The 19,801-nt window shown below is 31.2% G+C and overlaps 2 protein-coding genes across 4 annotated transcripts; both read left to right on the top strand.

Moving 5' to 3' along the window:
• The first annotated feature begins 7,382 nt into the window (after positions 1-7,382).
• LOC113859319 (BEL1-like homeodomain protein 1) lies at positions 7,383-12,223 on the top strand. 3 transcript variants are annotated; one of them, XM_027492128.1, is made up of 6 exons: positions 7,383-7,689; positions 8,055-8,149; positions 8,244-9,247; positions 9,972-10,345; positions 10,602-10,662; positions 10,842-12,223. In XM_027492128.1, exons 3-6 carry the CDS (start codon positions 8,288-8,290, stop codon positions 11,643-11,645), a joined length of 2,199 nt encoding a protein of 732 aa, XP_027347929.1. In that variant the 5' UTR covers positions 7,383-7,689; positions 8,055-8,149; positions 8,244-8,287; the 3' UTR covers positions 11,646-12,223. The 3 variants fall into 3 exon arrangements, with proteins under 3 accessions (XP_027347929.1, XP_027347931.1, XP_027347930.1); XM_027492130.1 differs by having other exon boundaries at positions 7,441-7,689; positions 8,255-9,247; positions 10,842-12,146; XM_027492129.1 differs by lacking the exon at positions 7,383-7,689 and adding an exon at positions 7,692-7,969 and having other exon boundaries at positions 10,842-12,173.
• A 3,158-nt stretch (positions 12,224-15,381) lies between these two features.
• LOC113858915 (coiled-coil domain-containing protein R3HCC1L) lies at positions 15,382-19,264 on the top strand. Its single transcript, XM_027491709.1, has 6 exons — positions 15,382-15,825; positions 15,954-16,099; positions 16,728-16,979; positions 17,247-17,408; positions 18,262-18,351; positions 18,944-19,264. The coding sequence occupies exons 1-6, from the start codon at positions 15,575-15,577 to the stop codon at positions 19,132-19,134; spliced, it is 1,092 nt and encodes a 363-aa protein (XP_027347510.1). The 5' UTR covers positions 15,382-15,574; the 3' UTR covers positions 19,135-19,264.
• The last annotated feature ends 537 nt before the right edge of the window (positions 19,265-19,801 follow it).

The raw sequence follows: 19,801 nt of genomic DNA, 5'->3' as shown, positions 1-19,801 counted from the left end.
GCAGGAGTGTTAGCTTGTCAATGAAACAACTCGAGAAGTTGCAGTACATATATCATGACTGCACACTGATTAATCAATAATTAATTGCATTAAATCAGATTCATAAATTATCTATGCTTAACTGGTAATGACGTTAAATCAGGTTCATATATTATTTATGCTGGTCGGATGGTGAAAAATTAACGTCAGGGAGAGTATTGATAGGTAAATTTATATTTAACGAGTGCAAATTGACAAAGGTATCTTGTGCCCATCATGGGCATCCAGAATTGAAAGTTCTAAGTTTAAATTATGCGATAGAAGACCTTCAAGTATCTCATTTCAATCATCTTCCCTAATCCTCTTTCTAATAATGACTAATAGATTCCTTGTCTTAATTGGCTTCTTGATTAGATATTCGCTATTAAAGGCGATGTTAACCATGTTGAATAGTTGTAAAGTGAAACCACACCTGTCGTCAACCAATTCGAGTTCAAGACATCAACTTGAGTAGTTGCGTATTATTTTTTGCAAAACAATTAAACCATCTAATCATGCCATCATTTGTCTTTTGTTAATTTATTTTAATCAGTTAAGGGAATTTACGGAGTTGGGAACAAGAATATATACTTTATTCATAAAAAAAGAAAAGAAATTGACATGTAATATGTAACTATTTCCATCTTCGGAAGTAAATTTTTGATATTTTTGTAGTACTTATTCTTTTATAGTTACTTTTTTCTATTTAGTAACTTTTTGCTTTTGAATTTTAAAATTTTTTAATTAAGAAAAAACTATAAAAAGTATAAATTGTTATTTTAAAAAAATGAGTATGTAGTTTAGGAAAATTGAAAAAAAAAAATCTTCTTCTTCTTCAGATACCAGATTTAGATGGAAAAAGAAAACTGCTGCGTTACTCATAAAACTTTGATATCTGTTTTTTTAATAATCACTAGACTACTAGACTTTAAATAACAACCACGGAGTCGAACATTTGTGTGGGTACATAAAATAAGATTATAATGAATAAAATTATTATTTTTTAAGTTAATATACATTATAAACTATAATTATGTCAGTGGTAATATATATGCACACATAATATCTTATGAAGTTATTAATTAATGTTGAATTTATAAGCATAATTTAAAGTTTAAGGTATTTTTTTAAAATTAAATAGATGAGTTTGAATAAATAACTAATAAATTAAATTGAAATAATTTATGAATGACTCTATTTACACCTTAAATATGTAGAAATACTTGAAGAGTATAAAATCTGCGGTGACAAAAACTAAGAATACACAGAAATTTTCCGCAGAGAAAGTTTGACAGATAAAAAAAACATGGCCTGTACAGAAGGAGGGAGCATTATGCATGTAAATGACTAACACAATAAACTGTCATAACTGAAAACCTTCTCATGTTATTTCTCGTAATTTTTGTTTTTAATTTCAACATGTAATTGTTTGTGAGGATTATAATCTATTAAACTGGTACGATGGAGAACTCATAAACAGCAATTGACAGTGAAAAAGTGGAAAACAGATGTGTTAGGTCTGGTCAAACATAGTATCGAGGCAAATGGACATATGTGTCCAAATTTCATGCATATCACAGGTGGTCGCTGCCATCCTGTTATCCGAAATGGATTGGTGACAGAGTTAGCATTTCATCACTTTATGAACTCTTTTTATTTCTTGGGAATTTGATGAAAGAATATAGAAAAATGTTAAGGGTATCAATTACAGATTTAAAAAAAAAATAAAAATTTGTCATTAAAACATATCAAATATATTGCTTTTAATTTTTAATAAAAATTTAATTTAAATATATTCCTTTTTTTGTATTGTAGTAATTTTTTATTTTAATCTCTCTATATTTGTTGGACCGCATCAGTGATATATATATATATATATATATATATATATATTAATGGGACTAAAATAATTTTTTCTAAAATGCAAAAACTAAAAAGTTTTTAAATAAAAAATATTATTTATTATTTTTTAATCAATACTCTAAGAACAGTTGTTAGCAAAATTAAGAATATGGAATAAAATTTTCAATAACATCTTACAGTATATAAATCTTTTTATTAAAATCATGACGCTTAAACTAGTTACTTTTATTATTTATTTTTAAAATAAAAATGAGAAAATTAAGTTAATAATAAGAACTTTATAAGAAAAATGCTTTACAAATATACCAAAAATGTTCTCATATATTACAAGTCATCAAAAATAGCCGAAAATGTAAAATATTTTTACAATATTATCTAATTATGAATTTTATATCAATAAAAAATAGTTTTTAATAATTAATATAAAATTATATCTATAATGCATTCTCATTAATTGATAGTGTTGAAATTATCCTTCCTTAATTAATAAGATACATTTCATGTATATTCATGCATGGAAAATAAACAATGTATTTATCCAATGTCTTGAAATTATTACCTTAACTATTGAGAACATATACATTCATCTGAAATGTAGTGATTCATCTTTAAAAATGTGGAAGTCATTTAAAACTCACTATTTCTTCTTGGTGGAAGTCTTACTCCTTCATTATAAATAGAAGATTTGAGAGAAACTTGAGCATCAATTTAACTAGAGAGTTAAAAATCAAAGTGAGAATGTTTGTAATTCTCTTTTAGAGAGAAATTGAGTAATTTTTATCACACTTGATGAGATAATTTGTATACCATCTTAGAAGGATGAAGTTGAGTATTATCTTAGAAAGAATTATTGTAATTCTACTTTTATAATGGAAATCTTTACTAGTTAGTACCTATTATTTTTATTTTTCACATTGAAAATTTTTTTTACTTTAAAATTCTTATATATTATTCTCTTCTTTTTTACGTTCTCTTAAGCCTATTTTAAGTCACATGGAAGGAGAGAAATTTGCTTCTACAAAAGTGGTCTGATTTTCCAACAAATAATATAAAAATCCCTATATTAATAGATCAATAAAATTAATCTTTTCAAAAGTAAAATGTGTTTTTTATCCAATCGTTTGTCTTTCTTTCTTTTATTGCTTGGTGTTAAACAGTTAAAGGAAAGTAAAAATAAGGTCGGGATATACAAACATTAAATGTCCAAACACGTGATCTAGATATTAAGATATTACCACATTCACTTTTTAAAGTTAGTTATTAAATTAATTTAAAAAAATAGAATATTATCATGTTAGATTTTTAATAAAAATGAATTAATAATAATATAAAAGGACTTTATTTTTCCTTCATGTTTTATATCTTGGACACTTGACAGACAAGTTTAGTATTAATATCCTTGGAAGAATAATGTTATACCACATTAACTTTTGGAGGGAAAGTTAATTTTATCGTTAGTTTTATAATCAATGTTTAACAAAGAACCACCAATCAAAATTGAACAGAAAATTGTTAACCCTAATCTTCTTCTATTACGTTTGACGTTTTCAACTTTCACTTCTACTTATTGCAAAGCATACGTTACATGCATTGCCGTTCGAAAAATAAAATAAAATAAAGCTCTTACAGCTAACAATATTTATTGCAATTAAAAAGTGTAAGGATGCCTACACATGGGCTATTGTTGGATGTGACCATAAAAAGGACGAAAAGAAGATTTAATACACCCAAACAGATTTTTGGACTAAACAGAGTAATTATTAATTCTAGTCCTTTGATACATGTATGTCAGCATAAAGTATCTTACATAGATCAGATAAAATAAATTAAAATTCTATAAATGTCCGTAACAAACACGTGAAAGGCATGGGATAAAACAAGAATGTGTTTCAAATTATAATATTAATTCATGTCTTTTAGAAAAATTATATTCAAGTTTTGCTTTCACTAGCTTTTGTTAAATAATCACGTATAAAATCATTTATGTGAAGTACGCATACAAAATCACGGATAATCGTTGGGTGAAAAGTTGATGATTTTTTTGGGATAAGAAAGAAAAGAAAGAATTTGTGTTTTTATGAATTGGTAAAAATATAATAAAGAGATTACAAAATGGTTTTGAGTTTTATTTTGTATGAAAATTTGTTTGTGTTTCAATCATCATTGATTAATATATAATTATTATACAAGAATTTGATAAAACCTATCAACATAGTGTGCATATTTTCTTCACTTCTTTAATGATTGAAGCATATAAGTCAGTGTATATATGGAGATAATTTGTTGACGCTAAAGTAAGCCAGTATCAATAAATCTTACATCAATAAATACATCATATCAAAATATTTATTTTTTAAACTATGAAATATATTCAATCATTTCTCTAAAAATTTTAACATGTATACATCAACAGACTAACTATATTTCACGTAAAATCAAATTTCTTTTTACAATATTTTTAACAATATTTTATTTTTCTTATCAACAATAATATAAATTATATTAATAAGATATCGATGGTACTCATAAATTTACAAAAGCATGTTAAAAAAATAAGAATTTAGTTATGCATAGAGCTGTAATAAACTAATGGCTATTGACAATCATACAAATTAAGAGAACCTTAAGACATTAACTTCACTTAGTCTGTTATCCAATTCTGATAATATTGTAATTTATGGCTGAATAAGAACACTTTTTTCCTTTCATAAAATTTCATTCCCAAGCCAACCATTCTATTCTAGACAAAAAAAACTTTGCAATTGTGATGACTGTGCTTGAAAAAATTCTTTCATACTATACCTGACGTACCGCTCTAAGGATTGCACAAAACACTACCATCTACACTTGATTCAAATGTTTCATACAATATTTCTATTTAACAAACCTGATATGTGACACTCAAAGACAAACAATATATTCTTTCATTACACACATTAATTCTATAATTGCGTTATAAGAGTAAGAGAGAAATAGATGGGTAGTATTTAAAAAAAAAAAACAAAATATACAATTTGTTGTATCCTGAAATATTTCATGTTACTATGATTAGATTTTGAGGATAATTTATTATGTATAAGTCTCAATGTAAATATTTAAACTTTCTTTAGAATAGAAAACTTCTAAATAAGAATTAATAATTTATTTTGTAGCTACTCCTTTAAGAATATAAATATATTTTCCATATACGCATATGTGCATAAGCATATGCTTTTTTATGTGTATATTTTCATTAACTTTGATTATTAGGTAATATAAATGTTTTTTTAAATATCAGTTATTTTCTTACACAAACTTTTATTAAACTTTTAATGCATTTTTTTTATTCATTTGCAATTAAAAATACAATTTTCTTTGAAACGAAACTCATGAAATTTTAATTAGTTTAGGGTATATTTTCTCCTGAATATATGGTGTAAGCTATGAGAAGTGATCACTTATTTAAGTGATCTCAATGTATTGTCCACGATGATTTCAAAATGTCACTTTCCAATGTAAAGGTATTGAATACGGTTGAAAAAGTTTTAACACGAATAATGATTTAGCTTTAGTGTCATTTGGACAGTGATGTAAGCTTAGAGTAATTCTTTTCCCAAGTTATATATTAAAGTAATAACAATAATACATCTACACCTAAAATCTATATATTCTTACAATATGTGTTATACATCTTAGCAGAAAGTAAAAAGAAAAGAAATGTTTTGAATTGTTTTTTAAGGTGTATAGGTAGGGAATCAAACAGCAACACCAAAGGAATTTGACTAGATTAATTTAGTTAAAAAGTAAAATAAATTTTAGATCAGTTATATAGGTATCAATTCCAATGCCAAAATCAATGCATTTTAAGATCTTAGAAAGAAAATATAACTATAATATTTTTCCTGCATTATTAATAAGTTTAATATTGTTTATATTTGTAATTAGTAGTCCCAATCACATGTCATCATATTGAAATTATTTTATAAGTGTGGGAATTAAAGAGAGGAAAATTAACATGCAATTAGTTTCAAGACCTCTACATCTATTTTCACAAAGTTTTTTTGATAAGTCAAATAAATATATTAATAGGAAGTATAAGGAGTGCATTTTCACCCATCTGAGTTGAACTTTCAAATGATATACTGCATTCAAATAAAATAGTCAATAGCTTACACATGTTCAAATCCACATGATAATTAACTAGTTGCTGGATATTCTGGAGACCGACAACGCAATTAAGTAAATGTGGCCCTAAATGCATCATAATTAATTGAAACCAACTTTTTATTTTACCTTTCCAAGCAAAGATAAGAATTCATTGGTGGGTATGATCTTTCATTAAGTGACACAGACATTTTGTGGGGACAATTTTGTAGTTCATATGTTTCTACAAATATTATTTTTCGTATATATATTTTTGTGGCACATGCATAGTGCTTAGTGGTGTCTGTACATATATAGTGCATAACGCGAGCATCATTAGTGGTCATGTGGTGGTATACGCCTTGAGCTATTAATTTCACTATTCATACCAGTTGTTCAAATGAGAAATTAAATCAATTTATGCAGGTAATTTGAGTCATTTTAGTAACATTGGAATATAAATTGAAATGTGGTGGTTCTTCAGATTTTTTAGTATTTTATGGTTAAGAGAAAAAGGCAGATCCAGATATAATATGGTAATATATTTTTTTATTAGTTTTATTTTATTTTATCCTCTACTTCCAACCACAGAATAAAGAAAAAAGGGACAAAGAAGATAGACTTAAAACTTCAAATTTTATAAAAAAGGGTAAATATGAAAAGGAAAAGCAGTAGAGACCAAAGAGAAGGAGTTATTGTAAGGTTCGAATAGCCAAGGGTCAGATTTTGATCAAGATCAATCCCTTGTCTTGCTACTTGCTTTCTTAAGTCTTCCATCTCATACCCCACTTTAATTTCTATATTTTCTTTAAAATGTTCTCTCTCATAGTTTCTATTCTCTATTTATAGAATTTCTCAATACGAATGTGATTGTGTCAATTACACTTCTTTTTTTCAAGTGCTGGGAGGTGGTGACGGTTAAAAAGCAAGTTGATCTATATACGTACATGAAAATTGCAAATTTCAATGCGTACCAACCAAACACCAAAGGAAAAAAGGAAAATAAATAAATAAAGAAGAAATTGTGGATAATATATAGGTATAGCTAACACTAGGCGTGAGAGTGTACAACAAAACAAGAAAATTACGCGCGAGCTGCATGTCTATTATTGTTCACAAATACAAGTAGACAGACTAATTAATTCTTAATAGAATTTTTTTAGTTTGTACTAAAAAATACACAAAAAATAGTCATTTTATTAAAAATTATAAAATTTAATTTATAAATAATATTAAATACAATTTTTAAAAAAACTAATATTTATTAATATTTTAGCATATACAAGATAAAATAAACCGTTCATAATATAATAAAAACTTTATGAAATATTAAACGGACCACACTTACAAATCAATCTCACATCACTCATCCACCACCTGTGTTTTAAATATCATTAATAAATTTATATACAAAAAAAAATCACTTGGAGGAAATTAAGCATTGCAGAGAATACTGAGACAGCAGAGCCAACAAGCAAACTCCAATTAAACTCTCCAAAGTTGTAACCCAATCGCTTTGAAAGCAAAAGGGTGGCTAGCTTTTGCTCCCCATGCCCCGCGATGATGGACAGTTTGTCTAGCTAGACAGCACCTTTCTAGCTACCATCCTTCTTCTCTCCCTCCTCCTCGTGTGGGAAGGAAACTCAAGCTTCTACCTTTTTCTTTTTTCATCGATAATAAAGAATGGTACGGTCACAATGGAACTGGTTGCTTTAATTTCTTCATTTCACAACCGAGATAATAGCTACATACATAGAGCATACATATACCATCTTAATTTCATGATGCCATCGTTTCCATTTTCTACCTTTTTTTCCTTTTTACAGTTTCTTAATCCTTTCATATAAGATCCCGTGTGTGTATATCTGATATCTCTCTTCAGCCACACCCAAATGAAATTTCCATAAATTACAAACCTTCTCTTTTTCTTTCTCTTTCTCCTTCTCTGCTGTGTTCCATAAGCCATGTGTGTGTTTTTTCCTTTTTGTAAAATTTAAGGTAATTTATTGGATTCATTAACTGAAACCACTCTCTTTTGGCTTGTTTTTTAGGATCTGTGACTACCAAGGAATTAACCAAAAGAAAGCTTCAAATTAAAGGGGATAATCAAGTTGTTCAGATCAAGACGCACAAACAAGCAGAAAAGGTTTGATTTGTCCCCGTGACCCCGTTTTGCATAGAGTTTGAGAAAGAAAGAGTAACTATATAACTATATATCATCGTCATCATTGTATTATCAGGTTTGGTATAGGGACCAGAAAAAAAGAGAGAATTTTGGACGGACATGGCTACGTACTTTCATGGCAGCAATTCAGAAATCCAATCCTCCGCAGAAGGGTTGCAGACACTTTACCTTATGAACCCAAACTACGTACCTTACTCTGATGCGGCGCAACACCCAACACAAAACATGCTCCTCGTCAATCCCAACACCACTAATAATACTACTACTATTCCCTCCCACGCGCTCAATCTCGCCAATTTCTCCCACGCGCCACCATCTCCGTCACCCAATAATCACCATCGTCATCATGAACAACAACCCCTAATTGGGGTCACCTTTCCCTCCTCAAACATCCTCGGATCCAACACCACCGATGACCCCACCCGGCCGGCCTTCCTTGGACAACCCGAAATCCCTGCCTTTCACGGCTTAACTGCTACCGCCGCCACTACGGCGGCAGTTCCTCGTGTTCACTATAACTTATGGGGTTCCATAATGGATCAATCTGTGTCAACAGCGGCGGTAGCCGCTGTACACACTCCGTCTAATAGCGCGGGGTGTGTAGCTGCCGTCACTAATGTTTCGAGGCAGATTGGTTTTCATAGGCCTAATAACCAATTGTCACTAAGCCTTTCATCGCAACACACACCTTACCGGTCGTTCTCCGGGGAGGTTCAGGCTATATCTCCGGCGAGCCGTGGCGGGGATGATATGCGCGTGGTGAACAATGGGGTTTCGAGTATGCATAGCGTGGTTTTAGGATCTAAGTATTTGAAAGCGGCTCAGGAGGTTCTCGATGAGGTTGTGAATGTGGGTAAGGGAATCTCCAAAGAGGAAGAATCTATGGAGGGGGCTAAGAGAGAGAAGATGAAAGGGAATATTGAATCCACTTCTCGGGTTGGTGATGGTTCGAGTGGTGGAGGAGAAAGTAGTGGTGGCAAGCAAGGAGCTGAACTCAGCACTGCACAGAGACAAGAGCTTCAGATGAAGAAGTCCAAGCTTGTGAACATGTTGGATGAGGTACGTTTATTGTATGTATATATATATATATATATATATATACACATGCATGTAATGATTATTTAACTTTTTCCACTTAAGCTTTGGGATTTGGTGTTGATTTCATAGAATTTATGATTCATGACTCTACAATGCATTTGCTTGATCTTGGGGAAAGTACTGTCCTTAAACATACTATTGCTTAATTGAGGTGCGGTGTGGATTTTGTCACTTATTCATCTGTTCAGGCTGTGTTGATTCAGTACTTGTTGAAGAAAATTTGTATGATTCAGCTTTTGACTGGGGGACTCAAAAAATAATGAAGAATGTGACAGTGCAAGATGGACTGTGAAATTGACAGGATTGTCACTCATTATGATATAGTTTTGTGAAAATATATGTAGAGGGGAAAAGAAACTAGTAAGAAAAAAGTCACATTTGGTCTCCTGAATGTCAGAGAATAATTTGGGTTTGGGCCCATTTGGGTCAGTTTCAGGTTTTTATCTGAAAATCCGAACTATTGCACTGACCCATTATTGATTGAGATAGGGAAAGGGTTAAATTTTAAAAGTAATAATAAGGCCTTCTTCATATGTATGGGTCCAATTTTCCTTCTTTATATAGTATGCCATTTCATGGATCACTACAAAAGAGAACATTTTATATTCACCCATATTTGATATCATAATAAGCTATAGCGATTGTTATAATTAATGTTTGTTTTGTTTTGTTTTGGACTTGAAAGGTGGAGCAAAGGTACCGACAATATCATCACCAAATGCAAATCGTGATATCATCATTTGAGCAAGTAGCGGGCATTGGGGCGGCAAAATCTTACACTGCCCTTGCTTTAAAGACCATCTCAAAGCAATTCAGGTGTCTCAAAGATTCAATCTCTTCACAAATCAGGACAACGACCAAGACATTGGGTGAAGATGATTGCTTAGGAGTTAAAGTAGAAGGTTCGAGGCTTAGGTACGTTGACCATCATCTACGACAACAACGTGCATTACAACAGCTTGGAATGATTCAACACAATGCTTGGAGACCCCAAAGAGGCTTGCCTGAACGCGCTGTTTCCATTCTTCGTGCTTGGCTTTTTGAACATTTTTTGCACCCGTAAGTAATTGATATCAACCAACTTATTACTATCATGCATAGTATTGAATACAACCAATCAACCTTTATTAATGTTTATAGTATGATTTATAACACAATTTTTATTATATATTAAATTTTATTTAGTCTTCTAAATTATGACTAAGACTCAGAATTCTATAATAAAAAGTTTGTTATTTTCTATACTAACTAATTTTTCTTGGGTAGTAAATTACATTCTTGCCCTTCAACTGAAGTCTCTAATTGTGGCCTGTAGCTATCCTAAGGACTCCGATAAGGTTATGCTTGCAAAACAAACGGGACTTACCCGAAGTCAGGTATATTCCGATGCTTTATATTTGCTTTTCAATTTGGAAGTCCATTTTCGAATCGATCTAATAGAGAAAAGATTGTTCATCATAGTTAGATTAATTTACGTGCATTTGGAAATATCTATAAATGGACGTTAAATGAGTATGAAAGGTTTGTAACATTGACAAGTTTATATATAATGCAGGTGTCTAACTGGTTTATAAATGCCCGAGTTCGGCTTTGGAAACCAATGGTTGAAGAAATGTACTTGGAGGAGGTAAAGCAAGAGGATAATGGCTCCCAAGATAACAACACTAATAGGTCAAAAGAATCGGGCAAAGAGTTATGGACAGAAGCTAGTGCTGCCCAAGATTCAAGTGCCATGAGACTTGATCAGATTAATGTTTTTCAGTCAAAAGCAGAAAGCTTCAACAACCAAACCACTTCTCCAACTGAGATCTCTAACTCTAATTCAATGTCAACATCTCCAATGGGAGGAGAAGGAGGAGGAGGGTCTCTCCAATCCCAATCTGGTTTCCATCTTCCTGGAATGCAAAGTCCAAAAAGGCCCAGAAGTGCTTCTGAACTGCAGAACTCTCCAGGTAGCATACTTTCCGTGGACATGGAAATGAAGTCTCACGGAGAGGCAAATAATAGAGATTCCAACACAAAGTTTGGCATTGAAAACCATGGTGGGGGTTTTGGAGCATTCTCAATGGAAGACATTGGAAGGTTTAATGTCACTGAGCAATTAGCTCCAAGGTTTCATGGAAATGGTGTTTCTCTCACTCTTGGACTCCCTCACAGTGAGACCCTCCCTCTCTCCGGAACCCAACACGGATTCCTCTCACAGAATATGCATTTAGGAATGGGAAACAATGAAAATGAGTTTTGTGGTGCCATTAACACTCCACCTTCTTCTCATTCAGGCACAAGTTATGAGAGCATTGATATTCAAAACAGAAAGAGGTTTGCTGCTGCACAGTTGTTGCGTGATTTCGTGGCCTGAGAATTGATGATTAACTAGCTAGCTAGGATAATGGTGATATACCCAATGAGGAACTGAAAATTTTCTTAATTTTCTGCTCCTGCAATATAATCCACTTAAAAGAGTGCAGTTTAGAGTGTTTCTCTCTACACACTAACTTAGCAAAAGACTTTAGCTAGCAGCATCAGAACAAAAATGGAGAGGCCAATAATCTATGAATGCTTGTTATACAATCTCAAGCACTGCTTATGTTACGTTTATCGCCATGCTGGTACACTGATATCCCTGCATGGGAGGGAAAACTTTCTACAATGATTGAAACTAGTATAAGATTCTGAACTTACAGAGAATTCAGTAGTTCTATATGTTTTGAGTTAATTTATTAATTACATGGTTTAAGTTGAGTTGGGGAAGGTATATTGTATATGGTATTGGAAAGTAGCAAGGTACAAAGAAGGAATTGAATGATTTGTTTCGATAGATATTATATATATTGCAGTTATGGGTTTACGTTGTAACTTCAATTATTTCTACGTGCGCACTTTATTTCTACGTGCATTGGCAATTGCGTGCGGTTATATACTTAATACGTAAGTGGGATGCATGAAACCTGGGGTGTACTGCGTACATAAATTTTTAGTTGCCTTACTGTTGCATGCATGCAAAAGTAAATGTTTAGATCTTTTTTTTTTCCAACTATTTTGAGACAACATTTTTTAAAAATATTGTTTATGTGTGTGTGCAAAAAAATAAAATTAAATAAAATTATATTTATCTATATTGTTAACTAAGGTATTTAGTGATTTTTTATATAATAAAACTCAGTCAATAATAAGGTAGTCCCAATTAGTAAATATACAATTTTTGAATACAATTACGTAAAATATTTTATTCAAATTTTATTAACATCAACTCTAAAATCTGTTTTCAAAGTATATTAAATGATACACAATAAATTGTTTTTAGTTTGAGAGTATCTCAATGATTTAGAATTTTTTATGTGTAAACATAATTGCTCATTATAAATGACGTAAAAACATAAATTTTTAAAATCTGTTCAAGATCTATTATGATTTTGAATATCAAAGGTTTTAGATAATACACACATCTCTCTCTCTCTATATATATATCTATCTGTGTTTGTTTTACTAACATAAAACTAAGATTAATTGATATTATATGTTAAATTTAATAAAATAACATTTTAAATATTTTTATTTCAATTTAATTATTAATTTTTAAATAATTTATATGATTTAAATATTCATAAATAATAATCATTAAAATATAATAAAATAATAAAATATTAATTAGTATTTAAATTATACAAAACTTGATGGACCTTATCTTTTTACTAAATTTGATATTTAATGTCATTTAACTTTGAGCTACAAGTGTTTCTAGAGTAAAAGTTATGTTACAAAATTAAAAAGATAAGTTAATAGAATATACTTTTATAAAGAATTACTAGAAGTATAATTTTATTAAGTTTAATACTTGATACTGAAAAAAAAAAATATTATTTACTACGTAGGTTAATTGATAAATAATTATTTTAATTTAACATATAATTTGAAGTTCAAGTTTTAATAAATATAATTATGTTAAATTAATGAAAATGAGAGTTTTGTTTTTAAAAAATTAAACCTTTTAATTTAAATAATTTGAATGTATAACATGTCATGTAAGATAACCTGTATTGCTCCATTTGACCAATCCTTCACGATAATTTATTTTTTATAAATAGTTTTATGTAGATTTTAATATTAAAAAAGGCATATTGTTTTCGGTTAACAAAATTTTAGGGAAAAAATATGTTTAAGTTTGATATAGGTAAAAAATTTTAACTCAAAAAATACTTATATATAATTTACACTTATTTTAGGAAAAGAGATGGGTAAATTTTTGAATCTGTAACACGTTAAATGTAATAAATAAGCATATCAAATATCTCTTTAACATTGTGAACTCTAAATATAGTTTAAACTTTGAAATTACTAAATATATATAATTTTAAATCTTATTTTTCTAATTTGAAATAAATAATTGTTTTTCTAATGTTTTTCGAGATAAATATCTTTTATGATTTCAAAATTAAACTAATTACTGCTGATACTTTTTAACAACTAATTTAATGCACGACAATGGTAGGAAGAGAGATATACTTGTAGCAAACTGGTTCAGTAAGCAGAGTAGGTTTGTCTTCTCTTGGAGTATAACATCTTCTTCCTATTTGTATTTTTCTTCTTTTATTTTCCCCCTTAACAATAAGTACGAGTAATAAAATTGTACTTCAAATTAATTTACAAAAATATAATTGAGACCGTGAAAATGATCAGATGTGAGACGTACTCTCTTCCCAAATTGTTAGAAAAGAGGAACATGATTAAAGTTACTATTATTCAAAACACAATTTTGAACTTGCAAGAACCACTTCATTGCTATGCTTGGCTAGCTGGCAAATGTTGTTGTCTAGACATTCCTAACTTTGGAATATTGTTATGTCACACTGCAATGATCATGGGAGAGAAGGTAAAGAGTATCACAAATCATAACCCATAAAAAAGAATGAGTGGACTCCACTTGATTCTCTCATTCAACATCCTAATTGATCATCTTCATAGTCATATGATGTGCATGGTTGAACTTGACTTCTTATAATTGACAACTATTTTTAAAAATAGTACCGAAGTAAGCCCTTTAAATTTTCATTAAAAAAAATGCTGTTTCATGTCCATCAGGCCCAATAGACTATATATATATACATAGACTACAAGGAAACTCAGCCAAGGATAAGAAAGTCCCCCACACGAGATGAGAAATTGTACAAGAAAAAAGATGATAGGAAGATTCTTGAAAAAAGGAGCAAATTGATTCTTGAAGAGATGATAAGACATTCCTTTTGAATAAATTGAATTTCATAGGCAACAATATATAGAAAGGCATGCCATGCAAAGTTTAGCCACTTGAGTGGGAGATGACGCTTACAAAGTCTCTTTAAAAATAAACATACATAATAGGTGTAGTGCTTCATAGGAGAATTTTGAAATAAAGCATATGTTGAACTAGTGAACTGCATTTATATGAACCCGAGCCACCTTGCTCCTATAGCCACTCATCATTTTCATAATAAACATAGACTAAATAGTCCTAAACCCAACGTTATCCCATTTAACTCGTGCAATTCTCTTTGATCCACATCCACCCTGTAAAAAAAAATTCTGTGAAATTTAATCAATTTTTTAAAAAGTTTTTTCAGGGCTTTAAAAACAAAGAAAAAGAATATTAGTGGGCTTGTGATGTGAGGACTACCTTTAAGAAAGTCACTTTCTCTCATAGAAATGTTGATTTTCCTTCCCAAAAAGCCATTATGCTTTTGAACACATAAAAAATAGAGGTTAAGTAACTTAAGTCTATAGCTTTTTAGTGTTAGAGCTAATAAGTGTCTAATCACTCTTCATATTGAAGTTAAGAAAAAATAGTTCAATTTTATATCAGACCAATTTAAAGTATCTTAATATTGATTCATAATTTATCAAAACCTATCTCGCTAGCTAACGTCGTATTGTCAGCATATTGCAAGAGAGAAATTTCGTAGAATATTATTCACCTAAATTTGCTAAAAGAGAGTGCACTTTCAAAGATTTGTAGATGCAATCGCACAAATATAAAAATTTAAAATACTAATAATACAGAAACAAAAATATTTTTAAGAAAAAACAATATTTTAAAACACTGTAAAAAGAAAAATTAAGATTTCATTCGTCCTTGCACTTCTTTCTTTCCGTCGAAACACAGGCTTAGGGTTGAACGAGAAATTGAACTACAGAAGAAGAAGCAGAGGAACAAAAGTAGTTGCCCGTTGATTTTTTTCATTGCGTAGAAAAATAACGAACGTGTTTGGATTGTGAGAATCGGAGAGAGACGGAGGAAAATCGGGATCGAAAGGAATGGAGAAAGAGAAAGGAAGAGAAAATTGGAGCGAAGAGGTGGAAGACCTGGTAGAAGCAGGGGAAGTGGAAGGTGCCATCACACTCCTTGAATCGGTCGTCCAAACCCTAAACCCTTCCGAATCGCTTCAATTAGCCTCTGCTCTCTCCGAATTGGCCAACCTTTACTCCTCCAAAGGCTTCTCTCTCAAAGCCGATCAACTTCAATCTCGCGCTTACCTCCTCAAACAGTTTCACCATTCTCACTCTCCGTACCTCTCTCTCCCTCTATATCTATATCTATGTCTTAGTATGTGTGTGAAATTTTCGTCTGGGATCGTTTTACGGTTCTGTTTTCTTCGAGTTATTGATTTGTTATGGTATTTTGAATTATTTTCAGCGGTGAACGAGTGGTGAAAGATTCGAAGGAGGAGGTGGTTGTTAAACCAAGCAATGTTGGTTTGTCTTCAGAGGATTCGAATCGCGCTTCGCTTCTCTCTGAAGGTCGTCTTGAAAAGCGTGAGGAATTGGTTTCTTCCGATGAAGGTACGTGCCGCGTGCAGTTGTGTGAAGATTTAAATAGAAAGTTGAATGGTTGAGGAGAGGAAGAGTGTGATGAGAGAAGCAGAGATGAGTTTTGAATGGTGGATATACTCACATGGTTTAGTAGAGATGTAGGGTAATGGTTAGAATTAAGATGGTTGTAGGATATATGATATCCAGAGTTCATACAGAGACAGTATATTGTAATCTGGTTATGGTAGTGGATTTGTTCTCTTTTCATTTGTAGATGTAGGAATGTTTGCCTAAGTTATCATGTTAAATTAAATCTTTATACCTTTTATTTTTCCGAAACTTTTTAATTAATAATGAAGAAAGTCTTAAATATGTTTTATGTTTCAAGATAATAAATGCATGCCCTTTTTCATTTAATGCTTACTTTATAAAGTAGTAGGAAGAATATTAGGAAGAAAACTAGAAGGATATAGCAGAACATGTGATAAGATTCTTCATATATCAAATAATTGGTAAAAAAGATGGTAGAAAATCTTAAACTGTTATAAAACATGAAAAAATATCATAAGACATCTTTTGAGTAATTATATTTATATCAAAGATGTTAGTTATTGCAATCGGGCAATGTGTATGATATTCTGAAATTGAAATATTACAGACTGGGAAGCAATGGCTGATCGCGAACCTGATGAGTTACTGCCCACAGTACTGTCGTCAGATTGTTTATCCGGAATATCAAATCTTAAATTAGAGAACACCAAAAGTCAAAACCCAAAGCGGCGTGGAAGAGGAACATTCTCGTATGAAAAACAAGAACTTTATAGTGATCAGTTACTTGATCGCTCGGTCATTGATGTTGAGCATGAAGAGACTCACTGTAGTTCAGAAGACAAAAGAGAGATGCAAAACTGTAAGTGATGCCGCATGATATTTCAATTTTTCAGTAAAAACTAGTTACGTGCTTATTTTGTGCACCCATGTATTTTTTTTGCCACACCAATTATTTTGCACATGCAATGTTTTATAGTGTGGCTAGTTGATACTCCTGATCACAATTTTCATTTTCCAATGTTTATATGCACATTCAAAAGATTATCTATACTTCCTGCTAACTTTTTTCTTTGCAATTAGTTGTATTAAAAACACTTGAGTTAAAATTATTGTTTACTCAATTCAGCAAAATATGGGACCAGTCATGTTCTTGTGCTTGCTGACTTTTCACCAAGTACAAGGACAACAGAGCTGGAAAAGCTTTTTGAGGACTTCAAAGATCGTGGATTTGTGATTCGCTGGGTCAATGATACAGTTGCACTTGCAGTATTCCGAACACCTTCAGTTGGTAATTACAAAGTTACCTAACTTTATTATTGTTTTTCTTATGTAATATCATCATAATTTTTACATACATCAAGGTTTATTTGTGTATGCATTATGATGGTGAACTATGGTTGTGTGCCACACTGCCACTAAAATTGAGACTTTTGGACATAGTAACCATTTATATTTGGGGACTGCTACATGTATCCCTATGAAAACTAGTTCTTGAACTCTTATTTGGATTATCCTCTTTAGCTTGCTCTTGGGCATCATCATCCTCTAATTTGAAGCATGTTGTGTAAACAACTTTGTAACTGGTGATACCTGATATTTACATTGATCTGACTGGCATGAGAATTGAAGATCAATATTATTTAAATGACACTATCATTATTCAAAAGGAAGGCATTCTGAACTTTCTCGTGTCTTCATGTATTGAAAAACACATGATGGGGGTGGGGGCATATCACAGTCCTTCTATAATAGTTAGCTTGGAAATTATCATGCTTTTCATTCTTATAGAACTATGGCAGATGATATATGCAGAGTATGGCATCAGTAGCTGACATTGTTTACAATTTTCTTTAACTAAAAAGATGCTCTCCTGAACAATTTTCTCATCACTGATCACTTGATCTACACCAATGTATAGAAGCTAAGGCATGACATATTGTTATATAACCTTTTCTCTGTCATTTTTGGGGGGACAGGTTGGATTTTCTTTTATCTCTTGATTTTCTACTTGATTTTTCAACAAGAAATATCAGTCCCTATGTTCTATTATTGATATTGCATCAATTTTGGTGGATTTTTTTTTCATGTCTAGTCTTTAGTTTGATTACATAACCATTCAGTACCATTCATTTATAATGCAGCACTTGAGGCTCGAAATAGTGTTCGTTGTTCATTCACAGTGAGGATACTTGATGAAGATGATACACTTCTTAGTTTAATTAAAGCGAGAGGTACTTTACTAACTGGTTTATCTTTCTGCTACATGAAGGTCTTTCATTTATATTAAAATTCTTCTCATGATGAATTTACTTTTGAAATGGAAATATTGAAAACCTGAGGATAGTCTTGTTAAAATGCTTTGTTCGACTTCTAAATTCTCTGTCAACTTTGTGGCAATAAGCTTTTCATGCATCGTAATATTTTCTGTTGTGCTTTGTCCATTTTGTGTATGGAAGTATTTTTGGGCTTTTTAAACTGTCTGGTTCCTGTTTTTGTGCCTGTCAGATATCTTTACCATAATTATGGACGTATTTTGGGACCCTCTAAATAGCCTTTACAATTAATTAAATTACTGCACAATCATAGTCCCTATGATTTTTCACTTCCAAAAGGAAATTACAATTTATTTTGTTAAACAGGTTGCTTCATCAGTAATGTACAACTTTTTTACAACCTCTTTGAATCAAAGCAAAGCAAATACCATATTTATTGCACTTGTCAATCAGTTAATGGAAGTGACTATTATTATACTTGTCAGTCAGTTAATGGAAATGACTATATTATATTGTCTTACGTGGTTTTCATGTTATATTGTTCATTCAGACCTGGAACCGCCACGACAAAGACCAAAAACTTCAGCCCAAGCAGCGCAGAGGCTGATTGCTCACGGTATGGGGTTAAAATTGGGTTCAACAAGCGTTGGATCCCGAGAATATAGGAAGCAAGAAGACGCTCGGAGAGAACGTATTATTACCAGGCAAAAATTAAGAGACGAGGCTTGGGGTGACGATTAATATCTTATAGTACTGCTTTAATTGTTTTAACCTGTAACCTCATTTTCCGAAGCCCAGAGAGAGAGATAGATATTTCATCACTAATTGGTTATTGTATTCTACGGTGTTCATCCAAGATAGCCTTAATTTCCAAAATAATTCACGTTGAGCATGAAACCATGAGACAATGGATCAGCTTTTCAGTCGCTCATCGAATCGTACAACCTGGTCCTATGATAGAATTCATTCCTGTGCATATACAGATTAATTGAGGTTTTGATAATAATCAGCGCAAAACCAGTATAGGGAGATTCAAATCTATGCGAAGCCGCAAATTTGACCTCACAGATTTAAGTGTATTTTTTTTTTCTTCTTTTTTCGCGACTTAGTCATTAAAATCATTCATTTAAATAATGTTCATGTATGTACCCCAAAAAAAAAAAAATTGCCTTTTGAAGTTTACATCTAATAAGACTTCCCTGATGTATAATTTTTTATACAAGAATAAAACTCGGAAAATAAGTAAAGTACAGATGATGGCAAAATAATTATAACGAAGGGAACGGGAATCCGAATTGTTTCTTTAATCTTTCTGGGTAACTATAGTTTTTTTTTTTTCGGTCCAGACCATAATTTTTTACGACCTAAATTGGGCCTTCGGTAGGTTATAGCTATTGAGAACAGTTTG

Source organism: Abrus precatorius, unplaced genomic scaffold, assembly GCF_003935025.1.
Source record: "Abrus precatorius isolate BTA unplaced genomic scaffold, Abrus_2018 Scaffold2, whole genome shotgun sequence".
NCBI classification, from domain to species: domain Eukaryota; kingdom Viridiplantae; phylum Streptophyta; class Magnoliopsida; order Fabales; family Fabaceae; genus Abrus; species Abrus precatorius.
This window is presented reverse-complemented; position numbering and strand designations above follow the sequence as displayed.

Excerpts from the sequence above, each read along its gene's own strand:
- LOC113859319 (XM_027492128.1), top strand. The coding sequence starts at position 8,288 with ATGGCTACGTACTTTCATGGCAGCAATTCAGAAATCCAATCCTCCGCA. Across the intron at positions 10,346-10,601 it reads TTTGAACATTTTTTGCACCC|CTATCCTAAGGACTCCGATA; the intron begins GTAAGTAATTGA and ends TGTGGCCTGTAG. Across the intron at positions 10,663-10,841 it reads CGGGACTTACCCGAAGTCAG|GTGTCTAACTGGTTTATAAA; the intron begins GTATATTCCGAT and ends TATATAATGCAG.
- LOC113858915 (XM_027491709.1), top strand. The coding sequence starts at position 15,575 with ATGGAGAAAGAGAAAGGAAGAGAAAATTGGAGCGAAGAGGTGGAAGAC. Across the intron at positions 16,100-16,727 it reads ATTGGTTTCTTCCGATGAAG|ACTGGGAAGCAATGGCTGAT; the intron begins GTACGTGCCGCG and ends GAAATATTACAG. Across the intron at positions 17,409-18,261 it reads ATTCCGAACACCTTCAGTTG|CACTTGAGGCTCGAAATAGT; the intron begins GTAATTACAAAG and ends TTTATAATGCAG.